Source organism: Myotis yumanensis, unplaced genomic scaffold, assembly GCF_028538775.1.
Source record: "Myotis yumanensis isolate MYYU_CA2020_CCGP unplaced genomic scaffold, mMyoYum1.0.hap1 SCAF_8, whole genome shotgun sequence".
Classification (NCBI taxonomy): Eukaryota; Metazoa; Chordata; class Mammalia; order Chiroptera; family Vespertilionidae; genus Myotis; species Myotis yumanensis.
The window spans coordinates 45431692-45453878 of NW_027223759.1; the positions used below are offsets into that span (position 1 = coordinate 45431692).

At 33.6% G+C, this 22187-nt stretch overlaps 1 protein-coding gene across 5 annotated transcripts in view; it reads right to left on the reverse strand.

The window, feature by feature from the left end:
* The window catches only part of DYNC1I2 (dynein cytoplasmic 1 intermediate chain 2), a 52226-nt gene that overhangs the window by 12499 nt on the left and 17540 nt on the right, over nt 1–22187 (reverse strand). For 3 of the 5 annotated variants that reach the window (XM_070422762.1, XM_070422764.1, XM_070422763.1), the window contains 10 exons: nt 21048–21138; nt 14115–14174; nt 11938–12053; nt 3956–4051; nt 3582–3744; nt 3375–3474; nt 2476–2601; nt 1447–1593; nt 973–1086; nt 531–664 (listed from right to left, as the gene is read on the reverse strand). In XM_070422762.1, the coding sequence (XP_070278863.1) occupies nt 531–664; nt 973–1086; nt 1447–1593; nt 2476–2601; nt 3375–3474; nt 3582–3744; nt 3956–4051; nt 11938–12053; nt 14115–14174; nt 21048–21138 (1147 nt within the window). The remainder of the gene's footprint in view (nt 1–530; nt 665–972; nt 1087–1446; nt 1594–2475; nt 2602–3374; nt 3475–3581; nt 3745–3955; nt 4052–11937; nt 12054–14114; nt 14175–21047; nt 21139–22187) is intronic. The other 2 variants (XM_070422766.1, XM_070422765.1) reach the window with 1 other exon arrangement.

A 22187-nucleotide genomic window follows, 5' to 3' on the forward strand; every position in this document is an offset into this window, starting at 1 on the left:
GATCTGTATTTGAGATGAAAACTGGACATTCAATTTTTTTTAAGGAAGCAATTGATAAGGTACAGCTAGACAATTTCAAAACATATTGAACAGCAGGAGAAATACTAGTCAATTTAAAATGTGTACGTGACATTACTCTACAATTATCAGGAGGGCTGAACTAAAAGCTCAAAGTCCACATAAAATGAGAAAATGGCTGAAAGTCTTATTTACAACTTTAAAGGTCAATATGTGGCATGTGTATAATATATTTGCAATTGCTGAATGTTATTTTCCACCACTAACTTCTGTAAGCATGTGCACACATACAAAACTACACCACAACCTTCAACATCCAGAATACATCATGATCCAAAATAACCTTTGATTTTTTAAAAAATTGTTTTAATTTTATACACCTGACCTCAAATAATTTGTCACAAAAAATGAGTGACTCTAGGATAGATTTCTACTTAAACAAGGGCAATTTGTTTCAATGAGATTATTCAGGGAAAAGTTTTAAATAATTGCAAATTCCAGTTTAGATGTACCTGCCATGGCGGCATGCTGTGTACACAGAACCTTCTTCACTCCCAACAACAAAGTTGTTGACATCTCCAACAGGGAAGGACATTGATGTCACAGCTACTGCCTTTGACTGTTTATGAACCAATTCCATGCTGTCCTGGATAGAAAAAATTAAGGAAATTATTTTGTAAACTTGCAATTTTTATTTTTTTTTAAGAAAAATTTATATTTTTAATTGGTTTGTAAACAATTCTTTTATTATACTTCTTATATAAATTGTCTTTGAGTAAGTGAAGCAGGTTTGAAAATAAGATATATACAATAAACTATATTTAACACATGTTTAGATTTATAAACTGTTACCATAATACCATTATAAAACATTTATGAAAAACATAACCTGGGGTTTATATATTTAAAAAATAACATTTGCCTCAAAATTTCAGTTTTCCAAAATAAACCTACCTGTGGATGGGAAAGCATGTCCAGACTCCATGAACAAATTTTTCCATCAGTAGAGATGCTAATCAGATTATGAGCATTTTGTGTTCCAACGACATTTACACAATATACAGGATGCTGAAGAAAGAGATAATAAGGTTTTCTGGAATTATTTCACCAAAAAAGTGAAACAATTTTTACTGCATAATCACAGATATTCTCTTTCATATCAAATCTGTCTCATATCTTCAGGGCATTTTTAATATGAAGTTTGACGCTATTCTGTTGATTAACAAAAGGATGTCTCAGAAGAGAAATGGGTTTCTAATGAAAAAAATTTCCAGAAAAACAGAAAAAAAGGCCTTTGTTCTTGGCTGCTAAATGATAAGGAATTCACATATCAAAGGAAACACATTCTGAAGCTACTCTGATGGGCACTACTAAGTACTTAATGGTGAAGGAGCACAGAAGTCTAATGGAAATAACCTCTTTACTTACTGTGTGTGCAGCAGCTGACAGTGGAGTTCTTTGCACTGGAGTTCTTTTATTGCTACGGTTATCCCACAGCACAATTTGGCCTGAATACGTACCGCCAACAACCAGATTTGGATGAAATTTCGCAAATGTAGCAGACATCACAGCGGACTGCAAATCAGTAAGATTTTTATATTTAAAGTTCAAATGTTGGAAGCTTGACAAGTTATAAAAAAGCATTTTCCCCTTCATTATAAGGTATTAGAGGTTATAAAAACAAGTAAATAAATTCATTTAAAATTTTTACTTTGTTCCAGAATATAAAAATTTATTTTTGAATAGTTTTTGCTTAAAAGTCTAATGTAATGATTATTTACATAAATATGTTTAACTTATAAAGAAAGCAAAATATTATTTTATTCAATTATAGTATTAAGTCAAAAGGTAACTGGCTTTGCATTAACCTCTAACAATAATCTGACAACAGAGTATATGCTAGTTTTGATTCAGTTAAGTGCTTTTTTCAGAATTATAATATTATTAAAAGATTATAACTTATATAACCAAAAAAGGCTTGCAAATTCTAACCTACTAAATCCTCTTTAAAACTCTGCATCTGTTTCCTACTTCACACATATGTTTCTACTTAAAACGATCTAGTTCCAACTCCTCAGGCCTTGTATAAGTAATTCAGTGGGCCAACAGTCTAATTGTATGTTCAGCAAATAAGTTCCAAAGAAACACCCTGCAGAAAAGACATTTTAGAAAATATTTCTTTTATACAATCAATCATAATAACAGAAAATCACAATTGCAAAGAACTTTAGGTGTGATTAAACACTATAAGAGATGTCAGAAATGCTACAAAAAGGCAGATCATGTTGAATTGAGAAGTCTTCAGTTTTCTGTTAACATCTGTTTGCAAATATGGGGTGGTTTAGAAAATGCCAACCCAATAAAATCATTATGTTGACAAAAAAAGAAAAAAGGCACTTGTCTAAATGCATTAATGAATTCTTAAACTTGGGAAAGACTGTTAAAAGACCATCTTACCTGGCAGTGAAATACATATTCTGGGGTAGTTTTTTTGTATTTCATATTCCATACAAGGGCCACACCATCCGGCTCATGAGGAGCATCTTCATTATTATTATAGGAAGCCACGAGTAACTCTGGATACTGCTCACAAAAATCAAGTAGAAAAAAATGCTATGATAAGAACTGTTTTTACATTCTTAGTTACTCATTGTCTTTATCAAATTATTCTGAAATACAAATACCTAATACTTCATAAAAAAAGAGGTATCTCTAGAGTTTGCTTACTGGAATGTAACATTACCTTAAATTAGTTATTTAAAATGTTTTAATATAGTTATTTAAAATGCTTTCATTAACTTCATTAATATATGTATTACAATTTTATACAAAGGATTTGGTGAGCAATTGAAACTGGGTTTTGGCATAAATAAAATCTTGAGTTTTAAATATAAGTAATGTTTCCAATAATTTCTTCCACAGTTTACATTAGACAAAATGAATAAGAAAACATTAGATCGATCATCTATTATTATTTTAAATGATATATATTGATTTAATTACACAAAATTTCCATGATTAAAATAAAAGGTGAAGTAATTTAAGCAAAAACAAAACAAAAAACCACAACTCACAGATACAGACAGCACTATTGATTACCAGAAGGAAAGGGGGTGGGGAGAGGTAGAAAAGGGTGAAGGAGGATAAATGGTGATGGAAGGAGACTTGACTCTGGGTGATGAACATACAGCAATATACAATTGATGTATTATAGAACTGTACACCTAAAACCCATACAATTTTATTAATCAATGTCACCCCAATAAATTCAACAAAAGTAAAAAAATTTAAAAAAGAATAAAAATAAAGGAGGAAAAAACAAAAATGAATTAATAGCAACCAGTTTTATAATTTACCTGAGATGACCAATCCAAACAACTCACAACCCGATGCTTTGACCACCGTTCGTCAAAAAATTGTCGATTTAATGACAGTTTTGCACCTGCTTGAATCTCTCTATAGAAAAGACCAAATCCAGAAAAAGGTGGTGTTATAACTTCTTACTCTTAATCTTAATGTAATTTAACATTGCTGAAGCCATAATTTTAGCAATTAAACATTACCCTTCTTTGTCTTCCAAATCTCTGCCACTGTAGTCAAAGAAGATGTTAATCTGCTCGGAAAGAGCTCTTTCTACAATTCTTGTGGAATGGTCAAAGAAACTTAAAAACTCTTCAGTGTGCAAGATTTGTTGCTTTTCTTCTTCAGTCAGCTCATGAGGGGGAGCTGGAAAACAAATATTTTTCTGAAGTCTGACTTATGTGAGTCAAATCAGGTCAACTCACTATTAGTTTGGATCAATGAATGCCACACATTCTTTTACAACCAGATTCACCTCTTTAATTTAGAGCATTTTATTCTACTTTCATACATAAACAATAAAGGGAATCTTAATAGGAATCAACAAAATTTTTTAAAGTTAAATTCTTTAAGATACCTTTACTATCATTTTCCTCATCTTTCTTTAAAATTTTCTCTTCTTCAGGTTCAATAGGTGGTTTAGGAGTCACTACATCATCTTCTTCTTCTTCATCTGAAAAAAATAGAACAAGAATTATTTTTATGAAAATAATTGCTAATTTTTGAGGTCACAGGCAGAAGGTATCACAACTCTTTACATAAAAGCAAAAGCAAATCACTGATAAGACAGAATAAGTACAAATAATATGAATTTTGGCAACATAATTTTGAAGAAAGAATTATGTAGAACCTCTTGGTTTTTATACATACCTATGTGGCATCTTATCAACAGTCATTCCAAATTCTGTAGCTACAGAAACTGAAATAAAATATGTAAGCAACTAGGATGAATTCCTCAGGGAAATCTCTAAAAGCGTGCAAGATTTATCATTCCAGACAGAACAACATGAAACTCCTATGTAGTTTTATGTAGCATGCTGACACATTAATGCTGTAGAATGAAGAAAATCAAATGTCGAAAATAGCCTACAGAGCTGGCTGCTTACTTGTGATCTGAAACCATCAGTGTCTAATGGGTCTTCGTATGGCATAAAGACGGCTTACATTAACTCTCAGGTTGCTATTTGAGAGGCAGGTTTTAAAGATAATAGCTATGATACAACATTTTCTATTCTGTCATTTTAAATGCAAGTCTCATTACTACCGTTATATAATGTGGGAATAAGCACTTAATGTTTTCTTGAATAAAAATATATATTGAGATAATATATAATGTTTAGAAGACTTTTTTATTACTAAATCTACTCTTATATTCCCAAACCAGGAAATAACTTAAAATCACTTATTTCAAAATGTTATAGAACATACAGCTCTGCCTACTTCTCTTTCACTACATACTGAGATGGGTTTTTATGGAGAAAACGCTTTTTTTTTTTATTGCCGAAACAGATGTGTCATTTGTCTATGAGGGAATAGCAGCAGGCATCTACAGCACAGTGCATCTCAAGTAATGAGAGCCTATTCAATAAGGGAACTTTCCTTGTTAGTTACAGTCCTTTCCCTGACCCATGTTTGAAATGATCTAAAACAGACATATATACGACGGACACAAAAGAATGGTCAAGGATGGGAACCAGCTGCCAAGTCATGGTCCCACAGCCAAGCCAGCTGACTAGATAGCAACAACCAGATGGCATTGCTAGGATTGTGTCTTTCTGCTACAAGGTGGCAATGGGATGGCATAACATTCTTCCGCTTGACTGCTTCCAATCCTGTCTCTCCCCAATGGCAAGCCCATGCAATTACCGGCACTCCAGGAGGCCTACAGATAAGCCTTTGCCCTGCAAACAAAATGCAGCTTGTAGGCCACACCAGCTGCCAAACCACACACATAGTGTTAGGTTTGGAGAGCTATGAAAATCTTTCTAACTCTATAGTATAGGCAATAAAAATATAACTGTAGCTGTAGGGAAGAAAGCTTTAAACGACACTGTATAATGCACACAATGATACAACCTCCAACTTAATCAAAATGATAATGACGTATGCCAATCCTACATTACTTGAAATAGAGCGATTTTTACGTTCTGACAAGTTTACAGAACTAGGATAAATGGCACGAATGATTTCAATATATGCTCATACTTTTGAACCAAATGGTGAAGGTTAAAATTTTTCCTTTCAAGGGCCTCAATCAGCCACAAAGGAAAACAGTAATCACTGTCTTTTCAGCCAGCCCAACCGCATTTGTCAGCCCTTTCTCCGTCAATGCAGCCAGAGCAATCAACCTGCCAAACATTCAGAATGGAAAAACAATCTGAAAATACAGGGTATAATGCACCTGCCAGTGAAAATGGCCATTTCAAGAAAAGCTAGTGATCTCAGTGACCCCACTGAGGAGGCGGTAGTGCAAAGGGGAAAGAACACGTAAAAGAATTCTTAGTGATCGCCACTCTCTTGCACATTGACACTTCCTTACAAAGCATGCCAATTACAGCTTTTGTGCTACTTAAAAAATGAAAGCTTTTTTGGAACAATATAATCACACAGAGAAACAGAAAGACAGTACTCCTTTTTAGATGAATTCTCATATACAACGGATTATTAATCTGAAAACAGTATAGCTGGTAACAATTCTATACTGCTCAAACATCAGAACGAAATTTTACTATAAAGTCACCTGCAAGTGTAATGTAATAAAATAATTTAATTACATTTAACTTAAAAGTTAACTTTTAGAATAATAGGATATTTACTTCAATTAAAAATTAAATCTGGGAATATATATATATATATATATCCATTTTCTGCTAATACTATCAATTATCCTAATCAATCTCATTAGTAGCGTTCACTGAATGTAAACCCTAAAATCAAAGATAGGGATTTTGAATCACCCTGGACAGGTCACTCTTGAGCACTGTGAATTATAAATTACAGCCTCCTGCCCACATCGTATTCTCTTCCCTCAACTTTGTTGCATTATACGGCTTCTAAGTACCATTTCCAATGACAGGTGTCAAATTCCTGTCATAATGCATATGGTCAGTACTTTAGTGCTAAGTGACCTCATAATCTACATATTTAAAAGAAAAGATCTTGTTTATAGACACGCTTTTCCTTTTAAAATGTAGATGATGTTAGGCAGTGATCTATATCTGCCTACAATATGGCATCTGCTATGCCTATTTGCCTATATAGGTTATTTTAGTTGTAGTTGAATAATAATTATTAACTATTTAAATACATGTTTTTCAGGATTTCATTTTAGAATGAACATACTTAGCTCCCTTTCGACATGGATTAAAAATTGATTTAAAAATTATGATAGGTATTTAAACCCGTATTTCATAAAAATGATTATGCTAAATGAATTTGAAGGAACATAAAAATAAATGAACTGCTATTCTTATAAAATGCAAAACATAATATTTTCATTATAAAGCTGATCTTTAACAATTACCTATGTATACCAAGTAACTGGCAAAAACACCTAACATCAGTAACATCCAACTAGGGAATGTTCCTCTGAAACAAACATATTTCTCTTATTAAAAACTAATACAATAGCTACTAAAGGACTATTAGCATGACCAAAATATTGCAATTCTAAAGATTTAAGCCAGTCCCTATTACATGATAAGCTTTAACATATTTAAAACTGAAAGACTGCAACAGAGCAGGAAGACTGAAAAATGGGACTGCCATGTCACATCAATTTATTGATGAATATTCATTGCAATATGCTAAGTGGTTAACTCCATGCTTTCTCTGACAGGGAATCTAAGGTTATAAACTGAGCAGTAAAGAATGCATAAAAGTAGCAGTTACTTTTAAAATGACAAATCTCTTGTCAATGAATGCTAAGACTAGGTTTAATGAACCATTGAATTTTTACTTTGAGTTAACATCAAAATTGTGATGTATTTTAGTGAGATGGAAAGAAAAGCTGTTCTGTAAATTAAGCTGCACCTAGAAATAACACCAAAGAATGAAATTCCAGTTGTCGGAATAATCTGTTACAATGGAATAGGTTAATCAAAGTTAAATCATCTGTGAAATGGGTGGCTTTTGTTAAACTGAAGGGAGTCTTCAGAGCAAGTTTTATCATCTGTATGTCATATTACATTTAAGAGACATCTAAATAAGACTAAGCCAAAAAGTATACTTAAAATATTACAACTCATTTAAATAGGTAATATGCACAGGTCCTAAAAAGTCCTCACTAAACACTGATACTCTTTTATCTATCATTTACAAAGATTAATTTGCAATAGGAAGTGAAAAACAAATCCCATCATTAGTATATTAATGTTGTTTAGGAAATAAATTTCTTGTTTTCATTATGCTGGTGTCCCCTATTTTAAGACAGTTTAATATCCAATGACGAATACCTAATTTAAAAAGCAGTCTGATTATTCATGGTACGAAGGAAGTTGCCACTGAGTTCTAAAAATCAGGAAATTATTTGCATATAAAATACACATTAATGAACATCTTATAAATAACTTTATGAACATCTTTCAGAAAGTTAGAATAGTAGAAGAAAATGCTACAATCATTAATTTACAAATACAGATATGAATAATTTTCCTTTAATATTTTCAAAATAATCCTTCCTTTTCTGGATCAACATCATTTTGAATCACTTCACTTCAACCCATTTATCCATAATTTCATCTTCTTATACCTTATTCTTTAAGATCATTATTAAGAGAACTTATATTGCGACAAAGCTTCATGAATGTATCAAGGGAATCCATTCCTTTTATTTTTTTAAACATCTAGAGTAAGATGCAAAGTCACTGGTCTTTTTTTTTTTTTAATCCTCAACCAAGGGTATGTTATTACTGATTTAGAGAGAGAGGGGAAGAGAGGAAGCGAGACAGAGAGACAGAAAGACATCTATGTGAGAAACATCAATTGGTTGCCTTCCGTACATGCCCTGACCTGGGATTAAACCTGTAACCTGACTGGAAATTGAACCTGCAACCTTTTGGTATACAGATGATGCTCCAACCAACTAAGCCACCAAGCCAGGGCTCTATATGGTCTTTTTAATATAAAATTCAAATTTTATTTAGACACTATTGGCATCATTTACATAGATACTGTGAGCTGGGCTCTCATAAATATTACATTTTTCCGACACCATAATTTCAGACATGCTGATTAAAGTCTTTCAATCAATATTAAAAACAAATTCTTCAATTTTTAATTATGTTTATGTCCTTACTGATTCTGAGGGTTAAAAATAATTTATTAAATGTGTTATTTATTCCAGAATTTTTAAAAAATCCATTTTTGACAAGGGTAATATTAACCAGAGGCCCACAAATTTAGTCTACTTGGGAAGTGTGGATTCCAGATGTTAAGATCATGCAATAAAAGATTAAAAGCTCTTTACATATAATACTTTTCCAAACATTATAAATGCTAATCAACATGTACCGGAATAAAAATATCTGGAGACCAAACCAATACCAAAAATAATTGCAAAATTCACACAGATAAAAAAGTAGAATGGTATAAGAAAAGCAAAACAAAACACTTCACTGAAAATCAAAATGCAGCTTCTGGTTGTAGCTTGGATATTCTCTCACTGAGACCACAAGCTCATCAATAAACTTCCCTAGGCCTCAGTTTCCTCAGGTGTATACAAGATGATTAGATTAGATCACCTTTAGAATACCTTCCTCTTTAAAAATCTGTTTCTAAATACAGCGACAAAAAAAAAAAAATCCATGTTGAGAGGTGAATAAGAAAAAATAATGCCATTTTCAAAAAGAGTTATAAACTTTAAAAAGGTAAAGGCAGAAAGTAACTTTTCCAGGAGTGTATCTGTGGGCACCATGCTCCTGCCATGAGAAGCTGTTTACCTGCCGCGAATAAAATTGACTAAGGTCGCATGTTCCTAGTCAATTTCATTCACAGTAGGTGCTGTAAGACAGCAAAGAACATCAGTTCAGAAACTGTATCACCAACTTACAGAGTAAACTTGAAAGCAAGAAGATGGCTAGTAAGGGAGAAAAGAAAGACAAGGCAAAATAAAAACTAGATTCAGCCATATAAAAAAATGGGAAAAAGGTAAGAGTTAAATCTAAGACCAATTTTTACCTTCAATTTGGTTAACTCAAATTACTTCTGCACTGATTACACTGCCTACCCAAGTTTAATTTACTGTCTGTTACACTCAAATTGTGATTCCTGCAATTCTGTCTCATGGTGAGTTTTGGAATTTGTTACATAATTCTTCAATGGGAACCAGCCAGGCTAAGTTTGAGAACTACTGTATTAAAGCAATGGATAAGCACAAGTACAGTTAAGCATAAAATATTTTCATTATAAAACCTTAATTTCAGGGTTTTTTTCTTTCCCCTCTTTCTAGAAACTTCCACAAAGAAACTTAATGTAATAAACTTTGACATGAAAATAACTGTAACAATATAGAAAGAAAATGATCTCATTTTTATAAACAGTGCCAAAGGCTAAGGATGGCCCCATGGTATTGGGAAATATTTCTCACTCTCCTTCATTTACATATCTTAACCTGAAACTAAAAAACAAAACAACAACAACAACAAAAGGATAATCTAGTGCCTTCAATTATAGCATACACTCTTAAACTTGCAGAATCAATGAGTACTTATTAGGGTGCAAATGAATAAATATGGACCTCTGTAAAATTTGTATCTAAGTCTAGTTCTCACAGTGAAAATAAAATGTACAGGTATGACTGCATCAGTTATGATTTTAAAACTGGGCTCAGTTCACCCATCTTGTCACTTTCACCTTCTTTCAGTGAAGATAAGAAATATTTTATTGAACTCAATGAGAAATCAAAGCTGTTTGTTTATTATTCTTAGACTAGAGGACCGATGCAAGAAAATTCATGCACTCGGGAGTCCCTCAGCCCGGCCTGCACCCTCTCGCAGTCTGAGAGCCCTTGGGGGATGTCTGACTGCCACAGAGGCAAGAGAAGCTCCCGCCACTGCCACTGCGCTTGCCAGCCATGAGCCTGGCTCAGGGCTTCTGGCTGAGTGGCGCTCCCCCTGTGGGAGCACACTGACCACCAGGGGGCAGCTCCTGCGTTGAGTGTCTGCCCCCTGGTGGTCAGTGTGTGTCATAGTGACTGGTCGTTCTGCTGTTCGGTTGATTTGCATATTAGCCTTTTATTATATGGGATAATCACTATAAAATAATATTATCCTGATGCATACATCAATAAATAAGCTAACTAAACCATGTCATCTTTTAATGAAGTATTTTTCAAACTATGGGTCTAAACCAATAAATTTAGTAATGTTCAACATTTTAAAAAATGAAATAGAGCCCTAGCTGTATTGGCTCAGTGGATAGAGTGTCGGCCTGCGGACCAAAGAGTTACAGGTTTGATTCCTGTCAAGGGCATGTACCTCGGTTGCAAGCTCCTCCCTGGCTCAGGCCCTGGTTGGGGCTAGTGCAGGAGGCAACCAATCAATGTGTTTCTCTCACATCGATATTTCTCTCTGTCTTTCCCTCTCTCTTCCACTCTCTCTAAAAATCAATAGAAAAATATCCTCAGGTGAGGATAAAAATAAATAAATAAAATAATAAAAAAATGAAATAGAGAAGGGAAGGTGCTATTTCATAAAACTTGTTTCAGTTAATCATGTGTATTTATGTGTATACTGGATTGTAATATTAATTGAATTTCTTACCATAGATTAACTATCATAAAAGCATGAACATGCTGCTACAGTGGCAGCATAAGAGAGAAAACACATCTTGGAAATCAGTCAGACTTAATTTAGAATCTGAGCTAATAGCTATGTGACCCTTGATAAATTACCTCTTTCAGCTTAAGTTTCTTCATGAACAAATAGAACCAATACTTAACTCTAAGGGTTTTGGTGAGAAAATTAGAGGTAATGTAAAGTGCCTCACACTATACCTGATATGTAGTAGGCACTCTTTGCTGTTGAAACTTTGAATAATCAGCCCTAGCCGGTTTGGCTCAGTGGACTGAACATCAGCCTGCGGACTGAAGGGTCTCGGGTTCGATTCCAGTCAAGGGCACATGCCGGGGTTGCGAGCTCAATCCCCAGTGGGGGGCATGCAGGAGGCAGCCAATCAGTGATTCTCTCTCATCACTTATGTTTCTATCTCTCTCTCCTCCCTTCTTCTCTGAAATCAATAAAAATATTTTTTTTAAAAACAAAAAAATTTTCAATAATCAATTTAAATATGAAGTCTGAAGAACTTACACATGAACAACTAAAATAATATTTGAAAGATGCTAATTAACCATATATACAGCTTATACTTTATTAACTTTTAAAAGAAAAAGTTTTAAAACTCTAAAAAACAAATACATAATGCATTAGTTTTATGATGTTTCCCTCTACGAAAATATGCCAAAAAATAAAAACAAAAAAGCATGGGGGAAAAATCCACTTATTAAAAAATAAGGGGGGGGGGGGGGAATTAATGACAATCATATTAAGGATAGATATTCACCTTCTTTGGGTTGAGCCATAACTGGAGTCTGCGTTTCCTTTGTATATGTCACGATTTCTCGAGGAGGAAAGTCAACTTGTGTAATTTTAGCCATTCCAAGTTTAATAGGTCCTCGTCTAAATAAAGTGAACACAATATTTTAAAATACAATAAATGATACATTTAACTACATCAAGCCATGTTATTTTAGAAAAGTAGGAATTAAACATTGTGTATCCAACATTGTAATTTAAATCCCTGTTTTACTCAAGAAATTCTAGATGAACAATGAGTTGGCTTTATCTTAACAAAAGAATTAGAAGGTAACAAAAACAAAAGATATTTCTGAATCATTCAAGGTATTTATTTTTCATTTTAAAAAGGCAAATAATTTAGTTTCTTAGAGTAGATGTGTGGGTAATAATAAAGTAAGAGGATAGGGATTTTGTAGTGGTCTGCTTAATATGATTGATTATAAGAACTTTTTTTTTTTTTTTTTTTGCAAGGATATGATTCTGGACTGTTTTGAAGAATTAGATAATATGGATCTCACGCAGACCACTTTCAGTTCCCTTCACCAGTAGAAGACTTCACTTTTAAGACTGAAAAGTAATTTTTGGTTGACAACCTTTTTTTCTACTTTGTAGAAATTGAAAATCATACAGTCCACTTAGATTTTAAAATGAAATATTTAAACTTAAATTGCTAATATCTGCATGGTACATGTTGTCCTCGAATCATATATGGACAAACTACAGTGCAGATACTTTATACCTAAACTAAAGCAATAGATCTTTTGGATACCATACAACTACTAAAGTCACTTCTATTTTAAATAGAGGGAAAACATTCTCTTTTGACAAACAGAAGAAAGTTGTGGCTGAGGAAAATGGACCAAATGAGAAATATCTTTTATTAGGTATCTGGGGGATCTTTTCTTGGTTATTATATTAGATGTTTAAATTTTAAACCAAATAAAGTATGCATCCAAACTCGCCAAGAAGTTCTCAATTATGAAGCTGTTTTAAAAGGATATCTAATAAAGACATTGCTGTAACTTCCAGAATATCAAGCAGACTATCTGAAATATATATATATATATCATTAATTTCTCTAAGCTCCTAAATGTGGGCCATAAGAAATTTTTAATGTGTTTTCTACTTAAGGAATATCTTAGCCTTTAAGAAAGAGAGCATAATCAAAGAATTAAATGAGAAATTTTAAATACATTTTAATAATCTAGTATTCTAAGAATAAAATTTGAAATAAGAAATATTATATTCTGATTTTCACAATGTGAACCATAAGAAAAATAAAGCACTCACATATCTGGGGAAAATGGTCAAGCCAACAACTATTAGGACAAGTACTAACTTCAGTACATATATGACTTAGTAGATAAAAATCACAATATTAGAACAAACAAAATATTCTAAGACTTAAAGGTAGAAAGATAGGGAGGTAAAACCTCACTTATCTAAAAACCACTTTTACTGAGAATAAGGAAGCTTATAGGGGTGGGAGAGCCAACGGAGAGGCCTTCCAGCTAATATATATAGTTTTCTCATCTGTAATTCAAGGCTTATTTATTCTTACTTTAGATAGAATTCCAAAGGTATTGGTCATTTGCATGCTTTAGAAGATGCAAATTATCAAGGGAAAATAGCTATCTCAGTCAGGCACAGTGACAGCAACTAACATTTATATTTTGCATTGGAGACTAGAATAAATGAGTGAATAAATGAACTAATAAATAAATGTATAAACCAATAGCAGTCTGGGGTCATAGTATAGAGACCAACAGCTCTGTTCCTCAGAAAACATCACTGAATTTTAATATAGGAAAATAAATCAATATTTATAGCGAGTAACCCAGAAAAGGTTCAATCACATGTAGAATATGTATTAAAAGTCTGGGAACTTGGTAACACATCTTTCAAAAACTTACATAGAAAATACAGAAGTAATAAAAGGAATTTGGACACTTAAATGGGCAGATTTAGGGTACCTAGAAAATCAGATACATAGAATATTTCTTTCACAAAATGAGAGAGGATAAATGAGGTGTCACAGTAAAATATAACACTTTTCCTAACTATATACTGCATATTACAAATTTAAGCAAAATAAAATTAGGACAGTTTCACAAAGAATCAAGTTAATTATAAAAAAGGGAAGGTAATAAATCTATTCAATACCCCAAATCGGAATCTGAGTGAAGCTGAAGAACTGATGGATCTGTATCCCAATGCAGCGTCCTAAATGGTTGTAGGACAACCATGAAGCATTAGCAAAAAAGGCCATAAGTTAGTCAAGCAAATATACTCTATGAATAGCTAAAGCACTGTTCACATTAAAAAACCACATGTTCTGTTAGTATGAAAAAAACCACCAGGTATCACTCAATGCTCTAGTGCATGCAAAAAGCATAATAAAGTTAAGGATGCAAAAATACAACCTAGAATCGTTAAAAGATAGTATTTTCAGATTAAGGCAAAATATTATTGCACAGTAAGGGATAAGAATAGCCAAGCATTCAACAACACAAATAATATATTATTTTTGGATGTTAAGAAGTGAGACTGTAAAAATAGTTTAAAATTTAAGTTTCCTAATTTAAAAAAATTAGTAAAAACATTTTAGTTAACCTATTATAATCTTGCCCAAAGCATTAAATGTGTGCAGGAAATTATCATATTGGTAAAGGAAATGAGTCAACACATAAGCCTTTCGGTAAGAAAGCCAAAGACTATTCCACTGGGATATGAAATAGCTAAAGTTTCCAAAATGTGACCCTTATGTAATTTATGGGTTAAGCACTGCCTTGGGCTTGCATGTCATCTGCTTTAGAAAGCAGCTACAGATTTCTGTCGCTAGGAAAAAATAGACTTTTCCCAGAAAAAAATATTTTATGTTCAAAAGATTTTCATAAACTAAAATTTTGGAGAATATCCTATCCATCCTAAATAAATATTCAGTTGTGCTTTAAAGCCTTGCCTACTGGATCTTTTCCATTTAAGTGAGGTCTAATCATTATTAAAACAAAAGGTACTTTGTCACATTGGCATTCTCACAGGTTAGCAATATATAAAATAATTATGTACAGTACTGTATGATGCTCATAGTCCATATTAAAAAGTTAAGCACAACAGGTTCAGTGCTACCATTTTGGTCAAAATATTAGCATCTCATGTAAATTACAATGTACAACTAAAACTGCTATATTTAAATATAAAAAAAGATTTCTGTACTTTATTTGCCTATACAATTTATCAATAAAAACAATCAGTTGATTTGAACTAGAGGAATTCTTCATTTTGAAAATATAAAGACTTAAACAGTATCGTGTGTATGCAAAGGAAGAGGAGGTCACAGTGAAGATTTACTTTGTACAAAGCAATGAGCAGCAACAAACGAAGGCTTTGTTAAACCAGAGGGGGTTCTATGAGATGCTCTCCAAGGAATGTTCTGTGAAAGCCTTTACATCATATGAAGCTATAGCTGTTATCAGTGACATAGAACTCCTTGTTGAGGATGTCATGTTAGTCTAATACAAGGGTGGGCAAACTTTTTGACTCGAGGGCCACAATGGGTTCTTAAACTGGACTGGAGGGCCGGAACAAAAGCATGGATGGAGTGTTTGTGTGAACTAATATAAATTCAAAGTAAACATCATTACATAAAAGGGTACGGTCTTTTTTTTTTTTTTTAGTTTTATTCATTTCAAACGGGCCGTAGTTTGCCCACGGCTGGAATATCAAGTAAAAGTTTGCTGTAAAATACAGCCTGTACAGAAAACATACTAGCCCGGCTACACACTGAACAACATATGGGATTATTATTTATTAAAGGCATCTACAGACATATAAAGTAAAATTACAATATAATCTGAAAGCCCGAGAGATAAACTGATCAAGAATGGAACAAAGGAATTAAGAGGCATGATTCCCCAATAGAATAATTGCCACCACCTAAATTTTAGAGATAATTCTGTGATTGAGAAAGTGAACTAGAAACCTAATGAAATATAACTTCCTAATCTGAAAAAGATAGAGAAATACCATTTTTCACAGCCTTTTATATTTATTCATGAATTACTATCAGGTCCAATAGAAATTTTTGACATTTAGAAATAGTGACTGTTTTGATATCATATTTGATAATGTCTAATATATCTCTTTCCTCTCTGTGAGTGTACTAATCTTAGGCTGTCTTGGCTATCTTGCACATCTTCATGCATTTTCCTGTAATATTTCTTCTTTCCTCTTTATTCTTTCATTATTATCATGCCTGCTCAATTTGAGTTACTTCTGTTTCATTATCAGACCCTATTCTTTTTCAAAGCCATTATATTTAGAAATGCTATTATTTTATTGCCAATAGTACCAATTAATCAACAATATCAATTATCTTTCCCCTATGTAATCTGGAGATGATTTAGTGGAAATCATAATTTTCAACTCATGTGTGTGTGTGTATACATATATATAAAATGAGCATACTCAGCCCTTTTGAAAATTATTATTAAAAATGAGTTCAAAAGAGACAATGTATGTACTAAGATTAAAAAGGTATGTCACATCATTAAAAAAGAGAAAATTTGCCCTAGCTGGATTGGCTCAGTGGATAGAGCTTCGGCCTGCGGACTGAAGGGTCCTAGGTTCGATTCCGGTCTAGGGCACATGCCCGGGTTGCAAGCTCGATCCACAGCAGGGGGCATGCAGGAGGCAGCCGATCGATGATTCTCTCTCATCATTGATTTTTCTCTCTCTCCCTCTCTCTTTCTCTCTGAAATCAATCAAACAATAAATAAATAAATAAAATTTTCCCTCCCCTGTTAAACTTAGAAAAACTAATTTTGTATTCATTCTCCATTAAGAACAAATACCCCCTAAAGATATTTAAATACCTATTTTCTTGTTTTACAACTTATTAAAAATCTACACTTTAAACATGTTAGCCTATCATTAGAACTTTTCAATACAGTGAATAACATCCTTAACTTTTAAAAATTAAAGCACAACTGACAACAGTATGTAAGTTTCAGGTATACAACATAGTTTGCAACATGGATATACCTTACAAAGTGATCACATGATAAGTCTAGTAACCATCTGTCATTGTACAAAATCATTACCATACTACTAACACTATTCTCTAGCTGTGTATCACATTCCCATCACTTATTGTATAATTAGAAGTTTGTACCTCTTATGCCCTTTCACCTTTTTGCCTTCTCCCCCCTTCTCTATGGCAACCATCAGTTTGTTCTCTGTATTATGAGTTTGTTTCTGTTTTGTTTGCTCAGTTGTTTTGTTTTTCAGATTCCACATGCAAATGAAATCATATTTGTCCTTCTCTCTCTGACTTATTTCACTTAGCATAATATCCTCTATGCCCATCCATGTTGGCACAAATGGTAAGGTGTCATTCTTTTTCATGTATGTATACCATGCTTTCTTTATCCATTTATCAATGAACAATTAGGCTGCTTCCATATTTTGGCTATTGTGAATAATGCTGCAATTATAATAGGGATGCATGTTCAAATTAATGTTTTCATTTTCTTTGGATAGATACCCAGGAGTGAAGTTGCTGGGTCACATGGTAGTTCTATTTTTAGTTTTTTTGAGGGATCTACATACTGTTTTCCATAGTGGCTGCACCAATTTGCAATCCCACCAACAGTGCAAGGGCTCCCTTCTCTACACATCCTCACTAGTACTTATTATGTATTGTCTTTTTGAGGTGACATCTCACTGATTTTGATTTGCATTTTCATTATGATTAGTGATATTGAGCATCTTTTCATGTGTCAGTTGGCCATCTCATGTCTTCTTTGGAGAAATGTCTATTCAGGTCCTCTGCCCATTTTTTAGCTACATTGTTTTTTTATGTTGAGTTTATGAATTCTTTATATAATTTGAATATCAGACATATCATTTGTGAATATCTTCTCCCATAAATTAACGATGTAATCACTAGAAAGTAAGTTCCATGAAGGCAGGGGCCATGAACACTTTATTTTCTGTGGCAATCTATAGTATTTAACATTAAATTGGCAATTCAATGAGTGCCTGCTCTATAGGGTGGGGCAAAAGTAGGTCTCTAATAATCTCTACGTTTCCAATGAAACTCACAAGGACATGTTTTAATTCATATTAATTTTAAAAACCAAGTAAATGTTACATATATTTTTTAAAACAAACTTGCTGATGCTGCATTAAAATAATCTTGCTAATCCTATTCAAAATTAAGAACACTGAGTTTGGAACAAACACAGTATATTATATACATAAAAATAATGTATAGTATCAAATAAAGAAATTGAATAAATATTTTTTATTTTGGAAAATATTTTTACTATGGTAATGTTGAAGAAGGAAAAAAAGGCTTCACTTAAAAATACCACTTGCTTATCAGCAAAGGAATCCTATATAATAAAAGCATAATAAGCAAATCGACCGGTCGCTATGATGCGCACTGACCACCAGGGGGCAGGCACTCACTGCAGGAGCTGCCCCCTAGTGGTTAGTGCACTCCCACAGGGGGAGTGCTGCTCAGTCAGAAGCCAGGCTCACAGCTGGAGAGCGCAGCAGCAGTAGCAGGAGCCTCCCCCACCTCCGCTGTAGGCGGGCAGTAAGGAGCGAGGGGTCCTGGACTGTGAGTGCCCTGGACTGCGAGAGGGATGTCTGACTGCCGGCTTAGGATCAGGCTTATGCTGGCAGGCAGACATCCCCCAAGGGGTCCCAGACTGCGAGAGGGTGCAGGCCAGGCTGAGGGACTCTCCCCCAGTGCACAAATCTCATGCACTGGGCCTCTAGTACTAACATATTTGTATAAAAACACAAAAGTATGAGTATTTAAAAAATTAATTAAGCTTTAAAGATAAATTTAGACTAAATAATCTTTAATACATACTCTTTTTAAGATAATATTTTTTTAAAAACTGATTTTTTAAAATATATTTTTATTGATTTCAAAGAGGAAGGGAGAAGGAGAGAGAGATAGAAACATCAATGATGAGAGAGAATCATTGATTGGCTGCCTCCTGCATGCCCCCCACTGGGGATCGAGCCCCGCAACCCAGACATGTGCCCTTGACCAGAATCGAACCTGGGACCCTTCAGTTGCAGGCTGACGTTCTATCCACTGAGCCAAACCGGCTATGGCTGATTTTTCTTAAATGATAAGAGTTATGTCATTTATCTCCAATGACAGTATTGCTTTGATTTGCAAATTTGGTTCTACATACAGAACAGTTTTGGAAAGCACATCTCAAATTCAAACTGAACCTCTTGTGCCTTCTAATTATTAATGATAACCTGATTATTTAGGAATAATAAGTACCAAGTTTCGGATTATCTAGCTCCCTTGCTCCTCTTTTGCTGATCCTGTTTTTAGATACTCATTACTTCTTTGTAAGTTCAATTAGAGGGGTCAGGCACAACAAAGATAAAAGTTCTCAGTTTTTAATTTTTTTTAAGGTGTATTAAGAGATTTTCCTGAGAAGGATATGTAACTTCCTGGCTCAAAATAAGGACTCTAAATAAAGATTTTTAACCTATGTTTAATCTCATTTCAGCTGTCACAAGAAGTAAAAAAGTATGATGTTATTAAAAACTTGCTATTAGTGTTTATGTAAAAAGAGAGAGAGAGAGAGAGAGAGAAAGCAAGAGAGAGAGAGAGAGAGAGAGAGAGAGAGAGAAAGTGAGAGAGAGAACGAGAGAGAGAAAGAAGAGGGAGAGGGAAGGGGGTAGAGAGGGAAAGAAAGAGAGAGAGAGAAGTAATAATAATTTTCCCAACACAATTTTTAGAAAGAAGCTGAAATCTTTTTTTTTTTTAATATTTTATTGATTTTTTACAGAGAAGAAGAGAGAGAGATAGAGAGTTAGAAACATCGATGAGAGAGAAACATCGATCAGCTGCCTCCTGCACATCTCCTACTGGGGATGTGCCCGCAACCCAGGCACATGCCCCTGACCGGAATCGAACCTGGGACCTTTCAGTCCGCAGGCCGACGCTCTATCCACTGAGCCAAACCGGTTTCGGCAGAAGCTGAAATCTTACTGAACTTTTGAAAAGCAAGACCCAACAAGTGTGCAGGATCCTAAAACAAACATGAAATACAGTTTCACAAGGAAGATGCTAATTTAGGAAAACTTGGCAGTAAGCACTCTTTTCTTTTTTCATTGAGATATAATTGACACATAACATTATATTAGTTTCAGGTATACAACATAATGATTCCATATTTGTATGGGAAATGATCACCACAATACATCTAGTTAACATCATCACCACACAAATTTCTTTTTCTTGTGATGAGAACTTTTTAAAGATTTACTCTCTTAGCAATTTTCAAATATGTAATACAGTATTATTAACTACAGTCATCATATTGTACTTCACATCCTCATGACTTACTTATTCATAACTGGAAGTTTGTACCTTTTGACTCCCTTCACCCATTTCACATACCTCCTGCCCATCCCCCCCACCCCCCCGCCCCGCCGGCCCCATCTTGGCAACCACCAATGTGTTCTATGAGCATATTTATCTTTTAAGATTCCACATATAAGTGAGATTATATGGTTATTTGTCTTTCTCTGTCTTATTTTACTTAACATGATGTCCTCAAGGCAGTGAAAAACTTGATGTTTCCTTAGCAGTTATTCCTTATTCTTGATATTTTAGGCATTATTATTTTCTATCTTAATCAGAACTAGTGAATTAATAGAACAGAACTGGGCTATTTAACTGTACTGGTGAGATTTTCAATTACTGAATGGGAAATTAAGCACAACAGAAAGGTTTTATGCTATACTCCAAACAGTCATATATTAACCAATATAAAGTTTGCTTAAACAGAAAACATTTAAGTGAATTAACACCTCTATTTTAATATAATTAGCATAAAATCCATGAACTATTCAATACTAAATTAATCAAGTGTAATAACTGAATATTGTAAAGAAAAAAATTTCCCCCACTTTACAACAATTTCTGTACCATTTAGATCTCAAAATATTAACTTCAACATAACTATTTAGAGTCCCTCTAAAGCACCGACAGTACCTGGGCACTAAATGCATTCTATTCTTAAAAATATTGAAAGAAAATTACTATACCTGGGTCCCACTGCGCCATCTCCAGAGTCTTGGCTTCCAGCTTCACTTGGTGTGCTCACAGATTTGGAGGATGGAGACATAGGAGGAGGGACTAAATAGTGAAACAGACAGGTATCCGCTGTTACTACACGGAGAGGTTGCTCAGCTTATGACGTTTCAAAAGTAATTTAACATGAAGTAATTAACAGAAAAGAAAAAATAATGGCAAACCAAAAAACAAAATACATGAATGAAAATGAACAGTAGAAAGAAGAGGAGAAAGACAAAGTTAACAATGCATGCTGATGATCATGCAACTTCTCTGGCAAAATGCATTTGGGCTTTATATTTTTAAAAAGCAAGGTTACAGAAGGATGCATCTTCATCTCAGCCAATACCAAACGTGGGCACTAATTTTCAAAGGAGAGCATTCCTTCTCCCCTTTCTAATTTCCCACTTTTAAGATCACCAGAGTATAAATAATACTTATAATTGCTGTCAATATCAAAACTCTAAAATATGCTTCAAAAGTCATTAACTCTGGTTTTTCTGAGATTTACTTTTAAGGGTTAATTTTTATTTAATACTTTTTTCTTTCAAAAATGTCTTAACTGATTTAATTTTCCCCCACCAAAAAATAAAAGCCAATTTAGAGAATGACTGACTACAGGAATGACTCCTTTAAAATGTCCATTAGTTTCCAGCAATTTGGGTGAAAAGTGCAAACAGGCCATAAAACAGCATGCCTTCTAGACATGATGCATAACATAAAGTGATGCATGCAACTGAAACAAGGCAAGACTTATGGTAACTTCCTTACCCCAGTATTCAGAAAAAACTGAAGTGTACAGACAAAGATACAGACACCCAAAATATTCTTAATCCCTTCTTATAGAAAAATACACATTTTTCATAATATATAAAACAAACAGCAAATGCTTTCCCCTAAACTGTCATTTATAACATTATATACCAACAGTTGAGCGTGCATATTTCATGCTTTCACATTTGTAAAACTTTTTGATTACCACTGCAGGGAGTGTAAGAGGATCATCACTGCCATCTTCTGGTTAAATTTTACCACAATTGTCCCAAATCCCAAGTATCTTTTTAAAATAATTTTCTAATGTACAATATTAAGTGACTAATACATTTTATGTT